Source organism: Brachionichthys hirsutus, chromosome 4, assembly GCF_040956055.1.
Source record: "Brachionichthys hirsutus isolate HB-005 chromosome 4, CSIRO-AGI_Bhir_v1, whole genome shotgun sequence".
NCBI lineage: Eukaryota > Metazoa > Chordata > Actinopteri > Lophiiformes > Brachionichthyidae > Brachionichthys > Brachionichthys hirsutus.
In genome coordinates this window covers 8437931-8459683 of record NC_090900.1, presented here as the reverse complement: position 1 = coordinate 8459683, position 21753 = coordinate 8437931, and the positions used below count along the sequence as shown (strand labels likewise).

General features: G+C 42.2%; 1 protein-coding gene across 1 annotated transcript; it reads left to right on the top strand.

Annotated features, from left to right (window-relative positions):
• Window positions 1–2361: 2361 nt before the first annotated feature.
• Window positions 2362–21313, top strand: gak (cyclin G associated kinase). The gene is made up of 30 exons (XM_068760694.1): window positions 2362–2503; window positions 5200–5261; window positions 5893–5952; window positions 6927–7041; window positions 7368–7510; window positions 7663–7788; window positions 9045–9134; window positions 9515–9650; window positions 10067–10179; window positions 11946–12024; window positions 13012–13129; window positions 13930–13938; window positions 14891–14940; window positions 15026–15174; window positions 16027–16149; window positions 16327–16460; window positions 16826–17020; window positions 17103–17220; window positions 17323–17402; window positions 17533–17726; window positions 17863–18042; window positions 18271–18422; window positions 18566–18812; window positions 18908–19102; window positions 19349–19486; window positions 19620–19718; window positions 19834–20079; window positions 20329–20477; window positions 20872–21048; window positions 21191–21313. Exons 1-30 carry the CDS (start codon window positions 2362–2364, stop codon window positions 21290–21292), a joined length of 3921 nt encoding a protein of 1306 aa, XP_068616795.1. The 3' UTR covers window positions 21293–21313.
• Window positions 21314–21753: the final 440 nt, after the last annotated feature.

Sequence of the window (21753 nt, the reverse complement as noted above, 5' to 3'; positions counted from 1 at the left end):
TCCAAACAACTGTAAGAGCGAATCTAGAAACCTTTAATGAAGGTACCTGTCCCGAAAGGTAAAAGGTAAAAGGTGCAGGACCGTGTTTGAACAGAATAGATGCTGCTCAGCTAGCTCCTAAAGGGAACGGGAACTGCAGCGAACTGTCAAAGGGGAGCGTGTTGTCTAAAAGAAACTGGGTGGACACGCCCAGTCGTCATGACGTCGGTGACTGAGGGAGGTTCAAGATCAAAATGCTGCTAACGATGCCACATTCAACCCGGCGCACCTGATAAATTTGTCATGTTTACACTTTTAGTTGTTTTTGCTACTGATTAAGTTAAAGTAACCATAAATAGTAATGGTAATTACGGCAGCGGAATAAAATATGAAACTAACACTATGACAATCTTAATTTAAATAAGATTACTGTACATTGTTCTGTCCTTTAACAACGCGCCGATTTCTTGTCTATTCCGTAGAATTCTTGAACAGCTCCTAAACACGAACGCGCCACGGAACTGAGTTGTCGGGTCTCTCGTGCACGCGGAAAACTTGCCCATCAACATGAAGGATTCTGATAGGTCCACATCCCCCTGGCTCCACATCAGCCGACACATCGGTCTATGCGGGAGGCGTGCCGGCTGTTTTGGATTGACGTGCTGTTTGAGCAATAGCAAACGTTTTTAGTGTCTCTGGGAAGAGACATCATAACCAATCATGGAGCAAGAATACACAGCGATTCAGGGGTGTGCCCAATCAGTGGGTGGAAAGGGGGCCGTTGGCTTGCGGCGTCATCTCAGCTCTGATTCAACAGAATTTTTTATATTTTGTTTATGTCCTGTCTCTTCGAGTCTCGTTTTCATTTCTCAATATCTATATCTATAATTTCTGATCACATTTGTTATTTACCCATCATAGCAACTGGTCATTTCGCTGGATTGTCTTAAGTGTACAGTTTATTCTTGAAACTAGATGCTATTTAATTTGTGAATATGTGTTGTTCTCATTGATCAAATGAATGCAATTAAAAGTACAATCCATCTATAAGCACCTGTAATTCTCGCCTTTTGGATCCAGAGTCCAGACTGTAAATGGTGGCCTTATTTCTCAAACCTGAACTCTGATACCTTGAAATCCAAGCAAATATGTTCTAATATATAATATGAAATCGAATGAGGGACACTGAGTAATCACATTGTGTATTGATTACACAATGTGATTACTGGTGTTACATTACACAAATGTTAAGTATTTACTGGTGTCCACTGTGTAAAATATGAAACTGACACTATGACAATCTTAAAGCATTAATTTAAATAAGATTACTGTACATTGTTCTGTTACTTCCTTTAACAATGCACCAATGCACTGTCCGGGTTCTCCTGCTGCCTCCCACCACCAAAACCCAGCAAATTAGTTGAATTGGTTCTGCTAACTGGATATATATAGTCCATTTTATTCCAAAGCCAAACAGTGATAATGAACAAATTACATCTTGCTTGCTGTCTTTGCGAGAAATGTTTTAAACATTTTGATAGGAAGTCACAGAGGGTGGAGCTGGATCGATACACAAACGCATGCATACAGGACTTTTCCATTAGATGGGGTAGTCAGCTTGTGCACTGTCTGCCGGTGGAGACGCAGGTAAGTGCTAATGCAGCCCTCTGCATAAACCAACAAGTCTAAACATTCAAACGGTGGAGACGCTGGAGTTTTGCGTATTTTACAGCGAATACTTATGTTTTCCTGTAATCATACATCATTATTCATGAGGAACATGTATTTCTTGTTTTGGCTTGTTGTTTTATCATATTCTTTGTTGTTTACACGATCGAAACAAAATAAATTAAGAAAAATATTTAGATGAATTTATGTTAACGTTTGTAAATGGCCAAACATCATTTAACAACAACAATATAATATTTTTTCACCTAAATTGTCTTGTACTTGGGTTTTATATATTTATTCGATAAATATTTTCAACGCGAATACAAATCAAACTTTTTCATATTACCTAATATCATAATACCTATCACTAGAATACCTAGATATCGATTTTAGTTCCGGGGAACACGGTGCCACTTACCGACATAAATGCAGCGTTTTTTTTTTGTTTTGTATTTGTTTTGCGTCATGTGACTGAAACACGTCGTGACGTCACGACCCTTCACGGAAGCAGCCATAGACTGTGGTGGCGGCCTCGTCAGGCTAGCAGCAGGAAGAGGCTGTTTCTCTCAGTTTAAGGCAGTATCACCTGATTCAGGCCCGTTTAACAGAGTACAGGGACATAAAGTCTACTTTTCTTTCTTTCTGCCGAGCCGGCTGTGAGTTAGGCGGGGAGCCGGCCTCGGGGAAGTCTCCAGCAGAGCGCAGTTTAAAATGTCCCTCTTCCAGTCGGCATTGGATTTCCTAGCCGGGCCCGGTTCGTCCGGGGCGGCCAGCCGGGACCAGAATGACTTCGTCGGACAGGTCGTTGAGCTCGGTGACATGAAACTGAGGATCAAGAGGGTTATCGCTGAAGGTGAGCTAAATCGACATTTTGAGAGGAATTGATAATTGCGCGGTTAGGCTCGCTATCAGGATGAACGTGCTAACGGGTTAGCATTAGTGATATGCTTCAACTAGAATTCAATGACAGGAATGTTGCAACTACAAAACAAAATATATCACAAAGTTAACGCCGGCTGATAAGTGATTTCCCGCTGCGTCTAAGAAGCATCAATGCATTTTCCATATGTTCCGGTTTAACTAACTTTCCACCCCTGTTGTTGTGACACCGTCGCCGTGAAATGCATGCAAACCTGCGTTTTTAGCTACCGACCAACTTCTCGTTCGATGCCAGAACGTGTTTAAATGGAGGGATCATCATAGAGAGGACTGGAAAACACGCCGCCGTGGAACGGACATATCGGTGGTGTCAGTGTTGCTATCAACCCTCTTAGTGAAAGAGAACAAAAACTATTGATCGATGATGATGATTGTTCAGACCAATTAAAGCCAAGTAAAATATCTGAAGAGCTTTGTGGTATTCTTTGATACGAAGGTTAAGTGTTAGTACTTCAGTACCCCCCCCCCCCCAATTCACATTCACATTCACACAGGTAAAAACGTGAACCTGTTCTAAGGAATTGAAATGCACTGAGGAAGAATAGCAGTCATCCTCGATTAGCCGGAGGTTCTCATCATGCTCTGTCCTCGTCATCGTAGATTGCCTGACTGAACAGGTTTTCGGGAACAGTGCTGCGTGATCAGGAGAAACAGTCGGCCAGAGACCTCTGTTCAGATCAAGTCGATGCGATGAGCTTTACCTCATGTACGTGTGTATTTATTTAACTCGAGCATAAACGGTGTACCTGAGCAAGACCTGACGCGTGCTGTCCTCGGGGTTAGTAATTACCGGTAGTGCGAATGAAGTGGGCGTTATAGCATAGCATTTGAGCCTCTCAATGAATGGTGTTCTGTCTTAAGGCTAACTTACTATCATTGCACTTAAATGTCGCTCTAAATGACAAAGAATCCCAGTCAAGGATGTTCTCACTTGATAGCTGTCCGTTCTTTAGTCCAAGTGTTTGAAGTCAGTTCGATACATTCAGAACTCGGTAAAAACGTGGGTTATTGCATCATACTTCAGACATGAGGTGTGCCATCATCGGGCGGTGCATGTTTAAGTCCCCAAAAATGTAAATAAATAAATAAAAAGCCACTAAACAAGACAGACCGGTGACGAAGAGCAAAACCAAAGAATCAACTGGACTTGTTCAAGTTTGATGAAAGACATTTCATCTCTCATCCAACGTGAACAAGTCCGGTTGATGCTTCGTTTTTTGCTCTTCCTGGTTCACCGTGACCTGGATGGCTGAGAACCTGCGCAGACAAGACTGACCAGTCTCAGCTTCTGTAGGTGAAGCTCGAGTCTCGAGTTTGTTTTCACAATGCAAAGTGATGCCGGTTGCTGATTTACCCATCACTATGGTAACCTGCCGGTGGTCTTGTTTGGACTATGTCTTGCTCAATAGATGTCAGAAGCGATAGGTGGTGGTGTATGGATGTATACATTTTGGTATAATTATGCATTTGTAGTAATCGTGCATCCAGTAGGGGAGAGTCTGTCCAGGCCTGCTAGAGATCGGAGGATGTCTTTAAAGGCGAAGTTGATCCTCCTTCCTCCTCAACATGGATCCCGAGTTGCTTTTTCAGCCGCATTGCTAGTGAAAAGGTGTAACCATAAAGGGATTAGTAGTGGCCCAAAGGTTGTAGAAGTTGCTTGTGTTGAGTTTGTCTTAATAACCAACTTCTGGGATGCGGCTGGCAGATGAGACTGTTGCAGGTTGCAGACTGTTTAAGTGTGCGATGCAGGGTGTGGCTGAACGGTTTGGGTTATCGCTGTGATTACAGGAGAGCGAGCACAGAGAGGGCACAGGCCTCTACCAACAGCATTGTCTCCTGAACAGCATCGTTTACAAAAGTAATCCATAATAAAGATAACGATGAACACTTACATTTATTTGTAGAGAAAAGATGACGAACGTTTTGGAGGAATGTCGGTCTGAATTTTACGAGTCCTATGTTGATGATGTTGCTTTTGTCATATGCGAAATGGAAATACTACCAGCTAATTCTTTGAACGTGGAAACATCCCCCCATCGCTTGAATGTGTGTTTATCATCAGTAGTCATGTTTACTTCTCATCGAGCTAGAACTCCTTACCTTTCACAGACAAATGAAATCCATTTGAATGAACCTGAATCTGTATTATCGCACCTATAAAGTGCATCGCCTCCGTCCAAATACACACTCCACTCTCCCGGATCTGTATCTCAGTCAAATACGAAATGTTATCTCAGTGCTTACGAATCGCAACATGATTCATAGTCCTCAAATCAACCTCAGTCAACTCTTTTAACTCTTTGTCCAAGTTCCAACCCGACACAACATTTCGTTAAAATCCACAAACATCCCAAGTTCAGTTTCCTGCATGAAATAGGACGGGATGCATGATGTGCTGCTGCTATTTCCCCTCTTAAATACGTTCAAAGTCAGCTAAAGATGAGAGAGGTCTCACTCTTGTCAAGAATATCACCAGAAAAAAATCAGACATGGCAATAATTTAAAGCAGCAATCACACCGACCGGACGTCTGAGATTAACTGTGTGTATCAGCTTCAGGATCCATGTTTTAATCAATGCAAGTAATGTTCTTTCTGCACTTGTTTCTCAGGCGGCTTTGCATTTGTATATGAAGCCCAGGACATGAGCAGTGGTAAAGACTATGCCCTCAAGGTGAGATGAAAGTTTTATAACGATCATATGAATAAGAATAAGCATTTTTCATGAGCACAACGATCCAGAGTTCTGTGCCACCAATGTAGCGAATTGTGTTTTACATTCAAGGCAAAACGCATTTATTGGCCACAGCAGTCTGTCAGTTGTTCAACACCCTGAAAAGCATTTAGATATTGAAACACTGTGCCAACCTTCCTAAACTTACTTTAGCAACAGAAGTGACCAAGACGGTGCTTTTTTAAAGCGGCTGGCCAAACTATACAAGAAGAGTCGGCTTTAGCAGCTGAAACCCTCCAGATGTGGGATGTTATGTGAAACAAATCGTAGAAGGACACATCTTGGTATCTGTGAGGAAGCTGAAGCTTGATCCTAAGCATACCTCATGAAATCCTCAAAAAATAGAATTGAAATTCAAAGACTGGTGCTTTTTTTTTATACACCAAGAGATGGGATGAGACGCTGTTTAACAAATCAAATCACAAATGTAGACTACAGAAAGAGGAAAAGCGTACTGTTACACAAAGGTTGTTTTGATGTACAAAAATAGTAATATTGATTGAAAAGTTGAGTGACTTGATCACAGAGCAGCAACAAACTAACGGCCTGTGTGTGCGCGCTTTTGTTTTAGAGGTTGCTGTCACATGAAGAAGAGAAGAGCAAGGAAATCATACAGGAAGTGTGCTTCATGGTATCCTTTATCATTTCCAGACCCTCGTGAGGACACTTGTTTTCTTCTGCTCTAGCGTAAAACAGTGACAAATGCATGTTGCGCTGTGACCCTTGACTTAATGAGACTACAGAATATGCTTGCACCATAATGCAATCTGGATCATGTGCACTTTGTTTTGCCATTCCACCGGAAGTGTCTAATAGGAGGAATGTTTTCAGGGCGGTGAAACACCTGCTGTATTTGAATGACTGGAGGTGTACTTTCATGGCGTTCCAGTCATTTCCCATTTACACTGTTGCTTTCCTCCTTTAATATCTCCGGCAACGTGTTTGTCTCAGATATTTACCAGTTCTGTCTTGCTCCCGCCATGTCTTTTGCTTGGTCTGCTTCAACGAGCTTCCGGGAATATCAGAAATGCGTATATCTGATGTCGCCGACATGCGCACGAAGGACGGCTTGTACCGAAGCTTTGGAATAAGTGTTTTCATGTGCCCTGATCGGATTGTCAATCGGTATAAACTACTCCTCTTGATCGGAATAAAATCTTTATGGGGTCAGACTATTCCGATTTGGGTGTGTACGTGAAGCATTTTTATTCTGATCAGGCTTTTAATCCGATTAAATGTGTCGACGTAAACGCAGCCGCTATGTTCTATTACAACAATGTTTTAGAACTGCTTCCTCGAATGCTGATGAATCAGAAAAAGGGCCGCCAGTAAATTCCTCCAGTCTTTTCCTGCTCTTCCTGCACATAACGGTGTCAAATAACAGTAGCTTTTGTTTTTGTCTTGTTCTGCAATGAATTGACGTGGACGAGTAGGTCGGCCATACGTTGTTAGCGACACCTTCTGAAATGAGAGCTCAGTGAAGGGTTTCATTCCACCAAGCAGAAACGGCGTGGCCGGTAAATTCTATCAACTTTGTCGCCAGAGGTCAGGACTGTCACCGCGCAACGTTTTAGCTGTACATTCCTTGACCTGCCTGCTGTCCAGAAAAAGCTATCCGGTCACCCCAACGTGGTTCAGTTCTGCTCTGCTGCCTCCATCAGTAAGGAGGAGTCGGACACCGGGCAAGCTGAGTTCCTGATCCTCACTGAGCTGTGTAAAGGTGAGCGCACGCATTTCAACACACTAAGAGGAGACGGTCATTGTGCTTGTGCTTTGTCCCCCATTTCCTGGTTTCCACCTTCGCCGCTGACTCATTGCTTGCTCATGCCTTAGATTGAATTTCAGTGAATTTATTTCTCGGTAAGTTTAACTGGCATGGGCCCCTGAGCGATGGTTTATTATTGGCAACTTTCCTCGGTTGTTTACAGGCTGTCTTTTTTTTCTTTTCAACAGACCTGGTTTCATTCAGTATTTTGTCAGCAAAGTCAAGACTTTCATCCACACTGTTTTGTAATTTCTTTTTTTTGTGTGTGTCTCCTCCCCCAGGTCAGCTGGTGGACTTTATTAAGCGGGTCGAGCTGAGGGCTCCCCTGTCATGTGACACTGTATTGAAAATCCTTTATCAAACGTGCCGCGCTGTTCAGCACATGCACAAACAGAAACCTCCAATCACACACAGAGACCTCAAGGTGAGTCGTTGCTTGGTCATTGGGGGAATCACAAATCTGCATCCATGGTACTGCAGTTTGAAACACGATTAAAAGTACTCTGACTAGTAGTTGTTACCGCTCGGTATATTCTAATTAGCACGCTAACCCAATGTGCTCTTGATGTGATGCAGATTGAGAACCTCTTGATTAGTAACCAGGGCACCATCAAGCTATGTGACTTTGGCAGCGCCACCACGGTGTCGCATTACCCAGACTACAGCTGGTCAGCACAGAAGAGGTCGATGGTGGAAGATGAGGTACACACAACCACAAGCATCAGTTTAACACTCATCTGATTTCTTTGTTTTCATCACACTGACTTATTATTTTTTACAACAATATTGGGATATGCAGGTTTTTTTGCTTTTTGTATGTGTTTTTTCCCATTTATTATTTTGAGCTCTTAGTCATGGATCCAAAAAAGACAGCAATAAAACATCTGGCAAAGAAAAGAGGAAGGTAGTGAGAACAACTGTTGCATTGAAGAGGGAAATAATCTGCAAATATCAACATGGTGTTTGCTGCGCAGTACGGTACGGAGAAATCAACGATTTCGACTTTTCTTATGAAAACTGAACTATAGAGAAAGAGAAGGAAGAAAATCAGTCATTTTATGGAGGGGAACTCCCTTTCAAAGGAATAGCCCACCCCCCCTTTCCGACACTGCAGCCAAAACGGTATGTAAATGGATTAGATTTACTTTTATTTTGTTTTTTGTATTATTTACAATTTTATGTTATATGTTGTTTAAATACGCATTAATATAACTGTAGGCATGTAAATAAGCATTTACAGCAAGACTTCCTAATCGGAAAGGATTAATCTAGTTTCCATTATTTCTTATGGGAAATATAGCTTCGGTTTTCGAACAAATCGGTTTTTAAACAGTATTATGCAACGAATTGTGTTCAAGAGCCGAGGTTCCGCTGTATATTGTTGCAAAAAGGTACAATGTTTAACTGGATTCTTCATCTCGCTGATTTTGTCTACAATACAATACATTATATCATATATATGACTTTAGTACATTCTTAGAATGGAGAATGAAATGACCAATAAGATGGGAAGTACCGGTAATTAGATTAATATTTTATTTTAATATGAATATCGGTTATTCAGTTTGCAGGGGGGGTTGGGGGGTGACATTCAGATTTGCAGTGAGTCCGTAGCAGTACTGGTGTCATTATACTGAGCAGGAAGCAGAACTGATTGATTCAATTAACAGCAAGAGGTCCAGGAAGCGCTGTTCAATCAGGTTAATTCTATTAGACTAGAACCATATGGACACTCAGGAGCGCTGACACCGATGACCTCTGTATTTGTAAATGTTATAACTGCAGGTGTTTTGTATTCCCATGTTCATTTGTTTCTTAAAGGTTGTCCCCGCACTGATTTGTCATGAAAAAGAATCTAATTTTTAGTGTGCCCTGAAGAATGACGACTTAGATGAAAATTTGTCCCAAATTTTCCAAACTATCCAGCCGATATTTTTTGATTTTATCTTAATGTGTAGATCACAAGGAACACGACCCCGGCCTACCGGACCCCGGAGATGATCGATCTCTACTCCAACTTCCCCATCAATGAGAAACAGGACATCTGGGTCAGACATGTTGCCTTTCTTACCTTCTATTCATCAATATCTCTGGAATCATTGCTCCAGCCGAGCTAATCGTCAGTGTCTTTGTGAAGCCGAGTTAACCAGCTTTTTTCTTCTTGATTAAGCGCTGTGTTAAAAAGGAAAACGACAAATCATGCACTATTCTTATAATTCCTCAATTTTAACGCTTGTATATATTTTCTTATATTTCCTCTCATATATGCAGAATTATGCATTATTGTGGCAAAAACATTAGAAACAGATTTCTGCAACAGTATCATTGAAAATTAGTTCATCCTTTCTATTTTGGGATTTGTTTCCTTCACATTCAGTAAAGCGGTTTCAAAGTTCGTGTCTAACATTACCTCCTCTCTTCCGTTTAGGCCCTTGGATGCATCCTTTACCTGTTGTGTTTTAAGCAACACCCTTTTGAGGACGGGGCCAAGCTTCAGATCGTAAATGGAAAATACTCCATCCCTCAGAATGACACCAAATACACTGTTTATCAGGACCTCATACGTACGTATCTTTGCTCTGTACCCACTTGTTTGTGTCGGTGTGTTTAGTCACCCAATGCTCTATTTTACTCTCCTCACCTGGAAGGCTCAGGTAAACCTTACCCAGTTAGGCTGAGCACCGCCACCTGCTGGAGGATTTTGTACTTTTCCTCTGGGTGCAACGTTTAGCAACTATTCTCAAATATATATATTTTTTGTTGTGTTAAACTTTTGTGCATGTGGATAATGATACTTTGTTACTAATTAATCATTAATTTAATTGATTTCCATAATTCTGGATACATGTCTCCGTGTTGTTTGTAGCTCTTTTAATCAGAAACCACCCGATTGGATTTGTAACATTTCCTTGTCTCTCCACTGTGTCCCGGTCCTCCTCCTACTCGGCGTTCTCCTTGTCCTCATGCTGCTGCTGTCCAGGTTCCATGTTAAAGATCAACCCCGAGGAGCGTCTGTCCATCACAGAGTTGGTCAACCAACTCCAGGAAATAGCAGCAGCGCGTAACGTCAACCCCAAGTCTCCCATCACAGAGGTAAGCGAGCACATGATTTTATTTTGCACGGTTTGTGCTAATCTAAAAATAATGTCCGTTTTGAGAAATACATGACTGGGGAGAAAACTATGCAATGTTTTACACATTCTACGATGCTGTGCTGCTCTTCTGATGCCGTTTTTACTGTCAAAAGCGATAGCAGTTCGTTTATGGATTACGTAAATGGATGTTGTGTTTTCAGCAAATTCTTACTACTAATATGGTGCAAAATAATCTTTTTTGCATTCAAAGGAGGCTCCTGCCTTGAGGATCTCACTTTGTGTGTGTGATGAGCGCATCTTATCTTTAACCTAAGTTTTGATAAAGCGTTTTCATGTTAGGAAGTTGGTTGACTGAGCCCCAAGGGGGGCCCATCATTGACGTCTGCCAGCCTGGGAAGAGGCTGTTGACAGGCCGACCACAGAGCTTCTTCCGCTGTGTGTGGGCTGATGTTGTTATACTTGCTCACCCTCACACACACACCAACACACCCTAATCTCTTTGTATATCCACTATGTAAAGACAATAAAGGCTTTCTATTCTATTCTATTCTATTCACAGTGCTGCAGGCTCAATGGAGTCTGTGTACTCTCTCCAGGCTCCTGTCTACCCAGCTGGCATAACGCCGCTGTAGTAAATCATTACTTTTGGTGGTGTTAAAGGTGGATTTTGTTTCCCATTTATCACCCAAGCTGGCTAATTCAGCACAGTCCGATTTAAGATTTAGCCGTGGTTTTAGAACAGAAAAGCTTTTCGCTGCTTGGCCATGACCGACTAAGCATCCACAGCCTCTTATGATTCTTAACACAAATCCTGATTCTTATCTCCAAATCCTCCGGCTTTGTTGTGTTTTATAGTGTATAAAGCTGATTTTAGAGATCCAAAGGCTCTTACAGATATTATTATTTATTCCAACAACTGTCTGATGCTGGCATGACTGATTTGAAGCTGAGCCAGTGTATTTATCTTGAATGTTTTTATCGCAGATTAAAATCTGAATGTTTGAAATATTTTGGAGGGAAATTTAAGGTAAAAGGGAGCTTGAGTTTTTCTCTTTTAAACCCATTTCTTCTCAAACTCATTCCTAATGAAGCTGATAAATATGTGCAGAGAGAGGGCAGCTTTGGTTATCTCTGATCTGATTAGGGTTAAGAAGGCGGCTTCCATACTGGGCGTAAGGCGTGTAATCCTCCTCTCTGCTGCTTCACACTACAGACATATGGAGAGGCAGACTGTGAGACAGAGCAGAGAACAGCAAGAGAACTTGTGAGATAAGGAAGGGGGGGGCAGAGATGGAAGTGAAACACAGAGAGAACTAGTACAGACCTCCAGGAGGGGAAGCGAGATGCGCTGGTCGTCTGGCTGCATTATTTTAGACATACATTCAAATTGTTGTCGCTTTAATTTTGCTCATTCAATAGCAATTGTGTTTAAATGTACTTTTTGGAATTTATTCTAAATTCATTTGAGAGCCGAGACAGACCTGTTGCTCAGCACTCAGGATTTCAGTGTTGAGAAGTCATTTTTTTAAGGATGTTTTTCTTTTAGGTGCGATTTTGTCATTTTTTCCACGCTTTGGTTTCTGATTTTCTTTCATGTTTCTTTTGAACAGTTTTCGGTCCTGCAAGTTGTTTTCTTTTTTCCAGCATTTTGCAGAGATATTTTTCATCAGCTTGGTGTTGGTGTTTTTTTTTGACCTGACTTTTGCCATGTTGAGTGCATATTACTGTTGGCGCCCAGTGTATGACGGCTATGAATCTCTGCAGCTGCTGGAGCAGAATGGAGGCTTTGGCAACAGTGGAGCCCAGCCGCCCATGCAGATCCACAACGCACACAACAATGCAGGTAAATGTTCGTTTGGATAACTATCTTGTTGTTGTTACAAGGGATGTGTCCTTATCAGGATGTGGTTCTGTAACACATTAATCTTTGCTTCGCATACACATGAGGGGTGAACACATAGCCTATGTAATGCACTCTACATTTGTATCAATGTGTTTCATTGGCTCTGAAAGGAAGTTCAATTCTTAGTGGTTTTTAAGTTGATTTTACAATCAGTCTTTTTCAAAACAGGAAGCAGCAGAAACACTAGCGATTGATTGCCCGCAGAAATAAAAAAGAAAAGGTTTCAGCCACAAGTCGTATGTTAGCTGTTGCCACAACTATTGCTGATTTAATAAAAACCACTATGGTTGAAGGAGGAAGTGAAGTGTGCAAAGTCTGAAAACAGCCTGTATTATATTGGTTCAAATTCTGATGGCTGGCCCTTTTTATAAAAGAACAATATTCCTGCTTATTTATTTATAGCTTTTTTCTATATGGGCATAGTAGACGAGACATTTTCCATTACCTACAGACAAACTACCACACACACACACACATACATTCAGACGTGCCATGTGCAATGGATGTGCAACATCCATTAAGAGGATTTCCGCACAGCCAGTTAGCCATCTGTCCAAGGGCAGAATATGTTAGCTGGTGTTCTTGAGGAATGCTTCCTGCCTTCCTGTCCATCAGCAACAATAAATGATGCCGAGTTAGCGTGATGTCATATTATCAGCTCCAACATCGATTCAACAAACGGATCTTATCCAATGCAAAGTTTAAACAAACATCCCAGTTTGGCCTCTATTTAATGTCATTAAATGGTTTTGAGAGTTGTATACTGTTGAGAATGCAATGAAGAGGCCATTTTCGACTCTTCATTCCCACTTCATAGAGCTGCAGATTCTACGTTTTAGTAGCTTTTTAGTGCCTCTGTTTTGTTTTTGTTTTCCTTCACTGAGCACTAAAACCGTGACGATGTTTGTATCGTTTTTGTATCTATAGGAACGTGTGATCCCGATCAGTCCGGCAGTGGCCTCTTCGATATCCTGAGGGGTGGGACAGAGCGCTTCTTGACCAACATAAAAGACACTTCCTCCAAGGTCATCCAGTCAGTAGCCAGGTAATTTAGTTCCACTTTTATTATTAGTGTAATTTATTTTCATGTAAAATGTATTTTGTCAATGTTTCAGTTAATCTTTATTATCATTGCAGGACAGCTAGCTCTGTTCTTTCATGTTTTTGTTTGTAACTGATGCAATTTTCTGAATACTCAAACTAATTTTACATTTTGCACTCTATGCTGTATATATTGAAGCATGTTGCATCTAAATACCTCCACCATCACATTGGTGAACCTTTATTCTCAATTTGAAGATGGGCAAAATCTGCTATATTTAGAATTTAAATTTACCGTGCTTAAAGATTTCACTTGATTATAAACATTTTATTTTGGCCACAAAAATGGCTTAACAGTTTTCTGAACAATACTGCTTTTCAAATGTAAGGCATCAGCATAATTGTACATCTGCACGTTCATGTAGCATTTCACCTGGCCCCAGATTTGTTTTAAAGGAACATTTTACTGCTTGGCTATCGGAAACACGGTTTTCCACGCTGAAATGGATAAACTATACTTCAGTTTATCTTCCCTTGTAGTTTTGTCAGCACCCGAGCCGGTACATAGCAGCCATCGCTCACTCTGCAGAGTGACTACCGGTATCTGTTTTTATTCTCACAATTTCACAGATAGATTCTGTGACAATTTTCTACTTCACCGATCTCATCCTTGTCCATTAAAGTTTTTATATATTTTTGGGTTGTTCCATCATTGGTTCCTTCCGTTTGGTCGTTTTGTTTATTTTTTTGTTGTCTTTTCTCTATCCCAATCCCTCATGGCCCCTCTATGTGTCCATCACCTAGCAACCCAAGGTAAATATGGGTGTCGGAAGTGCGTCAACTCATACATCGCTCTGTTTGTGTGCTCCTGTAGAAAACGCTAAAAGGCCATGTGCTGTGCTGCATCTGTGATCACAGCTTGCTGTTTCCTGACATCACACATTCAATAATTCACTGGCGTGATTGCAGAGTGTGACGTAAATGGACTGATGCCTGTAATTTCATGAGTGAACGGAAGGATCGAATGATTAGAAAATAACCTCAGCGAATGAAATAACAAGTGAAATATAGACTCAATGCATGGTACAGGAAATAGTCTGGATAATAGTTTAATAAATATGAAACTCAAACATGAAAATTAGAGCTATTTGAGTAGTAACGCATGCAGGCATCAGGCAAGATTTTATAAAACTCTAAATACAAGAGAGCAGGCAAATAATTCACCAATTTTTACAGAAGGTAATCGAAAGTTTTCTTTTTTCTCCGTTCCGCTGCTTACCAAATCACCTCTGCTCTAACAGCATTACATCTCTGTCCTAACAACATATAACTGAATGTCATCAGCATATGTAGAGTTTTTTGTGCAAATGAAAATTTGCACTGGGAATCAATGCTTTGTTCTCGTCAATTTCTTTATTCCTCTATAATGAATTTTCCAGATGTACAGCATCAAACGCTGAGGGCACAGGTAAACCAGGGATTTAGTGTAATATGAATATTTATCAGATGATTGTATGTCTACCCACAATAGACATTCTGGTGTGGTGTTGTCGCTCAGGCAGAGGTTTCCATTCAGGCATTGATGCGGAACCTCTCCATCTTGAAACTTGAACCATTCATATGTCGTTACATGAAGTGCTCTTGTTTTGGAATCCGTTTGTGTCACACCTGAGTCAAGCTGCTTAGTTTGTTTTATTGCCTGAAACACTTTTTGCCCTTCCTTACTGTTATGTAACCACACTTATAAGTGTATTTTCTCTTTCAGCTATGCTAAAGGGGATCTGGATATTTCATACATCACATCCAGAATAGCAGGTAAGGATATTCTTCTGTCTTCATGATGAAAATCCCCCTGATTCCAGGCTGTTACACGCGTCATTGTATCTTTGTTTGTTTGTAGTCATGTCCTTCCCAGCTGAAGGGGTGGAGTCGGCGATAAAGAACAACATTGAGGATGTCCGTCTGTTCCTGGATTCACGCCATGCTGGACATTATGCTGTCTACAACCTCTCCAAACGATCATACAGGCCTTCTCGATTCCACAACAGGGTGCGTGTCTATGTGTCTATGTGTGTGTGTGTGTGTGTGTGTGTGTGTGTGTGTGTTTGTGTGTGTGTGTGTGGGTGTGGTGTGTGTGGGTGTTTCCTCTGACTGGATAGTTTATCGTCTCAAGCAGTGTTGCTGTTTTTTACTCTGGTTAGAATTGCAATACTACTACAGGACTTTTGGCTTCTCCCGTCAGGGTCCCCATGGAAAATCAATGTTCTCCTCTTCACCCTGTCCTTTGCATCGTCCTCCCCAACACCAGCCGCTCTCATGTCCTCCCTCACTACGTCCACGTATCTTCTCCTGGGTCGACCTCTAGCCCTGTTCCCTGGCAGTCCCATCCTCAGCATCCTTCTACCGATATAGTCCCTGTCTCTCCTCTGGACATGTCCAAACCATCTAAGTCTGTCCTCTCTGACCTTGTCTCCAAAACGTCCACCCTTCGCTGTCCCTCTTATTGTCTCATTTCTAATCCTATCCAACCTGGTCACTCCCAAGGAGAACCTCAGCATCTTCATCTCCTCCACTTCTAGCTCCGCCTCCTGTCTTTTCCTCCGAGCCAGTCTCTAAGCCGTCCATCATGGCTGTCCTCACCACTGTCTTGTAGACCTCTCCCTTCCTCCTCGCTGTCGCTATCCTATCACAGAGCACACCTGATACTTTCCTCCGCCCGTTCCAGCCTGCCTGCCCACGATTCTTCACTTCCTTTCCACATTCTCCATCACTCTGCCCTGTTCATCCTCAGTACCTGAAGTTATTTCTGTTACAGAATTTGCTCTTGTTTAAGTAACTTTACTGGTGTGCAGCTTTATGAGGATTTCGTTGTATTCAAGCATCTCTTTTTTGTGTATTTAGGTTTCAGAGTGCAATTGGCAGGTTCGCCGTGCCCCAAACCTGCGTAACCTCTATAGTGTATGTAAGAACATGCATCTATGGCTCAAACAGGACCAGAGGAACATCTGTATAGTACACTGTCTGGTGAGTAACCCCCGCGTCACTAACTAGGTAGCAATGTGAACTGTTAACTTAGTTATTCACCCATGTGCAGTTGGCATAGGGCTCTCCAAGGAGGCCATGTGACATAAGTAGATAAGAATATTTAGATGGCAGCAATTCGTTTTTATTACCGTCTGTTTTCTTTCTTCCTTTCTACAGGATGGCAGGGCAGCATCAGCGGTGGCAGTCTGCTCCTTCTTGTGTTTTTGTCGACTCTTCACCACAGCTGAGGCCGCTGTCTACATGTTCTCAATGAAACGTTGCCCTCCCGGCATATCACCCTCACACAAGAGGTATGTGGCGTAGACTGTCACAGTGGATTGAAGAGACGCAAAGAAGGAAATTTGACCCTGTAATCATAAAGTAGATCCTCAACAGACTATTAATAATTAATTCAGCTGAATAATTATTTATTTGAGCTTTGAAATTAACAAAGCTGTCAGAATCACAATATGTGCAAATACCCAAAACAAACCAGCTGTGGTTTAGTTCTTTTTCTTGATGGAATGATGTCATAACATAAATTAAGTATTGTGTTGCTGCACAAATGCGCAGAGTCATAAGAAAATATGTTGGTCATAGAAACCTCAACAAAAAACACATGATGGTGATTTCATTTTTTGTTCCTGTCTTTTTTTTCCTTTTTTTTTTGCCATAGGTATATAGAGTATATGTGTGATATGATGGCAGAGGAGCCCATCATCCCGCACAGCAAGCCCATAATAATTCACTCCATTGTCATGACACCCGTTCCACTGTTCAACAAGCAGCGCAGTGGCTGCAGACCGTTCTGTGAAGTTTATGTAGGAGATGAAAGAGTTCTTACCACATCGCAGGAGTATGACAAGATGAAGTAAGTTGTTCCAGCAGGCATTCCCACAGTTCATGTAGTAATATATATATATATATTAATTATTTATGTTCACTCTTTCCAGAGATTTCCGGATGGAGGATGGAAGAGCAGAGATTCCTCTTAATGTGACAGTCCAAGGAGATGTATTGGTAGTGATCTATCATGCAAGATCTACACTGGGAGGACGCCTGCAGGCAAAGGTACACACACACAGAGGCTTAAATGAAACACACCCTCAGTTTTGGAATAGAAGAAAATGATTATGAACGAAAGTAAATTGATTGAGTTGCTTTTTGTTCTAGATGGCATCCATGAAGATGTTTCAGATCCAGTTCCATACAGGATTTGTCCCTAGAAATGCAACCACTGTCAAATTTGCCAAGTATGCACACAATTTTTAGAAATGCGTATGATTAAACAAGATCAATGGCACTTGAGGATTCAAATTTAGATTTGCGTGTGTATTTCAGTGAACTCTACATCAATAAGTGCTTTCCCATCTGTCCTACAAGGTATGACTTGGACGCCTGTGACATCCAGGAGAAGTACCCTGATTTGTTCCAAGTCAACTTGGACATTGAAGTGGAACCCCGGGACAGACCCAGTGCCAAGACCCCTCCTTGGGAGGCTTTCCAAATCAAGGGCCTCAACCCCAAAATCCTTTTCTCCTCTCGCGATGAACAGCAGGAGATCCTCAGCAAATTTGGTAAGTGCCATTCCTTTGCTGGCATCAGGATCTGGGATTGCAGTCGTTCAGATTTTGGATGGCATCGTTCTCATAAATACTTATCCCCCTTTTTGTGTAGGTAAATGTAGATTTTAACATCAACATTTTTATACAGGTAAACCAGAGCTGCCTCGACAGCCAGGATCCTCAGCATTTTATGACTCAGGATCTACCCAGTCTGCTGAGACCCCAGAAGCCTCCAATGTAGCAGAACCAGAACCAGAACCAGAACCAGAATCTCCTGTCAGCGCCAATAACAATTCCAACAGCTTCTTCCAGACACTGGATTGGGAAGGTTTGGAACTTGGTTTCTAATATTTCAGCCTCAAGATTTTCCAGAGCTTTCAGTTATCTTTCCCTGGTTGTCTAGAGTAGATGCACTCTCATTTTGTTTTCTGCCTTAATGCGCAAAGACAAACCTTTAAACATTCTCTGTGCTTGAAAAACAACATGTCATACTAACCCATTTAAAGCATAATCAAATGGCGTAAGATTTCATCTAACCAACTGCTTGTTTTTGTAGATGTGCAAGGCAGCCAGGAAGTATCAGACAGTCAAGGGAGATCTATGAATGACCAGGAAGACCTGAGTGATCAATCAGAAGGAGAGTCCTACTCGTATTCTGCCCCCAATGAGGAGCCACTGTCTCGTGATCCCAGTGATGCTGACTTCCAGGTTGGGACAGTCGTGGATGGTTCATTATATCATCATGTCAGCAATATACAATTCATATATATTTTATATTGCAGCCAGAATATTTTTGTTTCCTCCTCGATCATTCTGTTAAATTCTGCGTTTTGTTGGTGTCCCTGTTCTAGAACTCCCCACCTGCTGGTCAAGAATCTCCTGACGGTGACACCGCTGATCTCTTGGGGTTGAACTCTGATTCTAAACCTCCGTCTCAGTCTACAAACAGCTCGGTTCCTTCTCAAGGTGTCCAGGGTGGAATGAAAGCTGCATCCAGCAACAGTGACCTCCTCAATGATCTGTTTGCACCTCCTACTGGTCAGACAGAAGCATTGCAGGAAGACTTATTTTTCAGTGGGGCGACTGCAGATCCAAAACGTATGGATAGAAGTTTTAATACATGATTATATAAAAAAAAAAGATACTTTCCAGTTATATCTAATGCTTATTGTATGTCTGTTGGTCTGTTGCAGCCATGGGTGACCTCTTTGATCCCTTTCGGATGGGGTCTGGTTCTGGTGTTGGTTCGAGTGTGGCTTCATCTCGCCAAGCCTCTGGACCAGACCTGATTGGCGAATTGTTGGGTTCTGACCGTGCAGCCACCAGTGGGTTCAGTTCAGCTCACAGTAATCCCGCTCCTGCTTCCAACACAAGCCTTTTCAACCTCAGTAAATACATCCTGGAGTTTAACACCTCGGTGCTTTGTGTCCTAAGCGTTCACCTGCTGCTTCATCATGTCTCCTGTGAAGAGATGATGGCAGCTTATAGCATCTTGACTGTTTCCAGCGCTTGATGAGCCATATTTTTTGACATTATGTCACATTTTGTTCTTCTATTGCCTTTAACTTTCACTAATTCAATAATGTGATTCCAAATTCCATTCGGTGATACTCTGTCTTTCGGTGTCGTCACAGATAAACTCGTGAATGATACGCCTAAGATGACATCATCAGCCAGCCAGCCAGACCTGCTGGGTGGTTGGGACAGCTGGGCGCCTGGCACCACTGCTGGCATGAGCGCCACCACCAGTAAACCCAAATACACAAACGCAGGTAGGGGTGGAACTGTGTGTGTGTGTGTGTGTGTGTGTGTGTGTGTGTGTGTGTGTGGGGGGGGGGGTTGCGACTGATTAAACGATAGTTTGGTTTTATGAAACCTTCTAACTCACTTTTATTGTGATTGTAGCTTCTGGTTTGTCATCAATATCAAAGGCCAAGTCTCAAACCTTTGATCCTTTCGCCGACCTAGGAAATCTAGGATCCAATTTACCAGGTAAGAGTCCCGGTCATAGATCATATTTCTGTAATGTTGCCTTTAATTGAAATATCTAATAACTCTATTAAATTATTAACTCATAAATGAATTTCAAGTAAGTTTCACCTCTACACGTTTCTTGCAGGATCCTCCGGGCCTTCTTTGGGCTCAAAGTCTTCTTCCTCCACTGCTAAGCCCCAAGCCCAGTCCAGGCAGTATGGAATACCCGCCTCAGCCCAGAACAAACCTTGGATGCACAAGTCTGGATCTGGGCCGACACCCAAAGCCTCCTCAGCATCTCAGTCTTCAAACACCAAACCAAACTACAATCTCAACTTCTCTAGTGTCATTGGTGGGAGGGAGGATAGAGGAGTTCGCGGACCAGGATTTGGTAAACAACATGTCTTCCTACCTGCTGTATAAAATGGAAGACAGTAACATGAATAAGTATTAGCAGTAAGTTGGTAACACTTCATTATAGGGCTCAAGTGCAAAAATATTTGGGCAAGCCTTCAGGAAAGAAATATTTTTATTTTCACAGAATCAAAGGATTTTATATTTGTTCAGTCTACTTGCATCTTTTTTTTTTAATTCCCAAACCTTTTATATCCAACCATAACCTGTCTGTGTTGCAACACAGGCCGCAAGCCAAAGGTCAAGGAGGACGATTTTGAGGACCTGCTGTCAACGCAGGGTTTTGCTTCTAGGCCTGATAGGAAGGGACCAAGGACCATCGCTGAAATGAGGCGACAGGAGATCACGAAAGAAATAGATCCCCTGAAACTACAGGTAATCAATGCGCAGGTGAAGAACAGGTGAAGAACTGGTTCCAAATTGACAAATGGGGAACTCTTTCCAAAACAGATTGTGGCGTGGAATTCAGGTGAATGTGCATTGGTTCTGGTATCATCATCTGCATTAAGGTCCCTTTGGGTCAGATAGTTGTGTAAGGCAGCAGCAAGTGTTTAAGCTCTGTCACTGGATATATAAATGTCTGGCTCACTCATAAATCCAATTTGTGATCCACTTCGTCCTTTCCGTTACTTGCCAGAGGGCCACTTTGATAGGCCGAACACGGCACCTTTCGGTAGTCGATGCTCTCGAGTGTTTCCTCATTAATTAGGCGTTTGTGCCGTTATCCATGCTGACAGTAGTAAGCGTTTGTTTTATCGGCTCGCTGTAGATCTTGGATTGGATTGAAGGGAAAGAGCGAAACATCCGAGCACTGCTGTCGACGCTGAACACCGTGCTGTGGGAGGGGGAGACCCGCTGGAAGCCCGTCGGCATGGCTGACCTGGTGACGCCCGACCAGGTGAAGAAGTACTACAGGAAAGCCGTGCTGATCGTCCACCCCGATAAGGTGCAGTAATCCATTCTGGTCTTCCTTTTAACTTGGGCAGGAATAAAATCAAGTTCCTTGATTTAAAAACTTTCATCTGTTCTATTTATTTCTCCATCTTCCTATACATGTTTAACAATAATTTATTTCCGTCTTCCCGTAGGCGACAGGGAAGCCTTACGAGCATTATGCTAAGATGATCTTCATGGAGTTGAACGACGCTTGGTCAGAGTTCGAGAACCAGGGATCCAAAGCACTCTTCTGAAAACCCCGGTCTAGCTCACAGACCAGACCAGACTGAACTGGGTTCGACCAAACCGTAAAATGGTTAGCCGAATCCAGATTGGACGGGACTGAGCCCACATTGGGCCTTGGGAGGCGCAGATCCTCAGAGGTTTATCATTCCTTTCACTCCCGTCATTCTTCTTTAATTCCTGCTGGTTCATGTGGAGCCGGGCGATGCGATGGCTCCTTAACTCACTGCCTACCTGTGCGACTGCGTGGTGCTGCAAACATCCGGAAGGAGGAAATAGGTGACAATCACAAGAAGAGGATCAATTGGAGAGAGAAAAAAAAACCAATGTGATGATTCAAGGACTTTTGAAATCATTCATTCCAATATATTATCTTGATGCAGGTATTTCGTAAAAGATGTAATCGCCCTACGTGAAGGAAATGCTGGAAAGTTTCGGCTGTGGCTGGTACGTTTGCAACAACCAATGATTT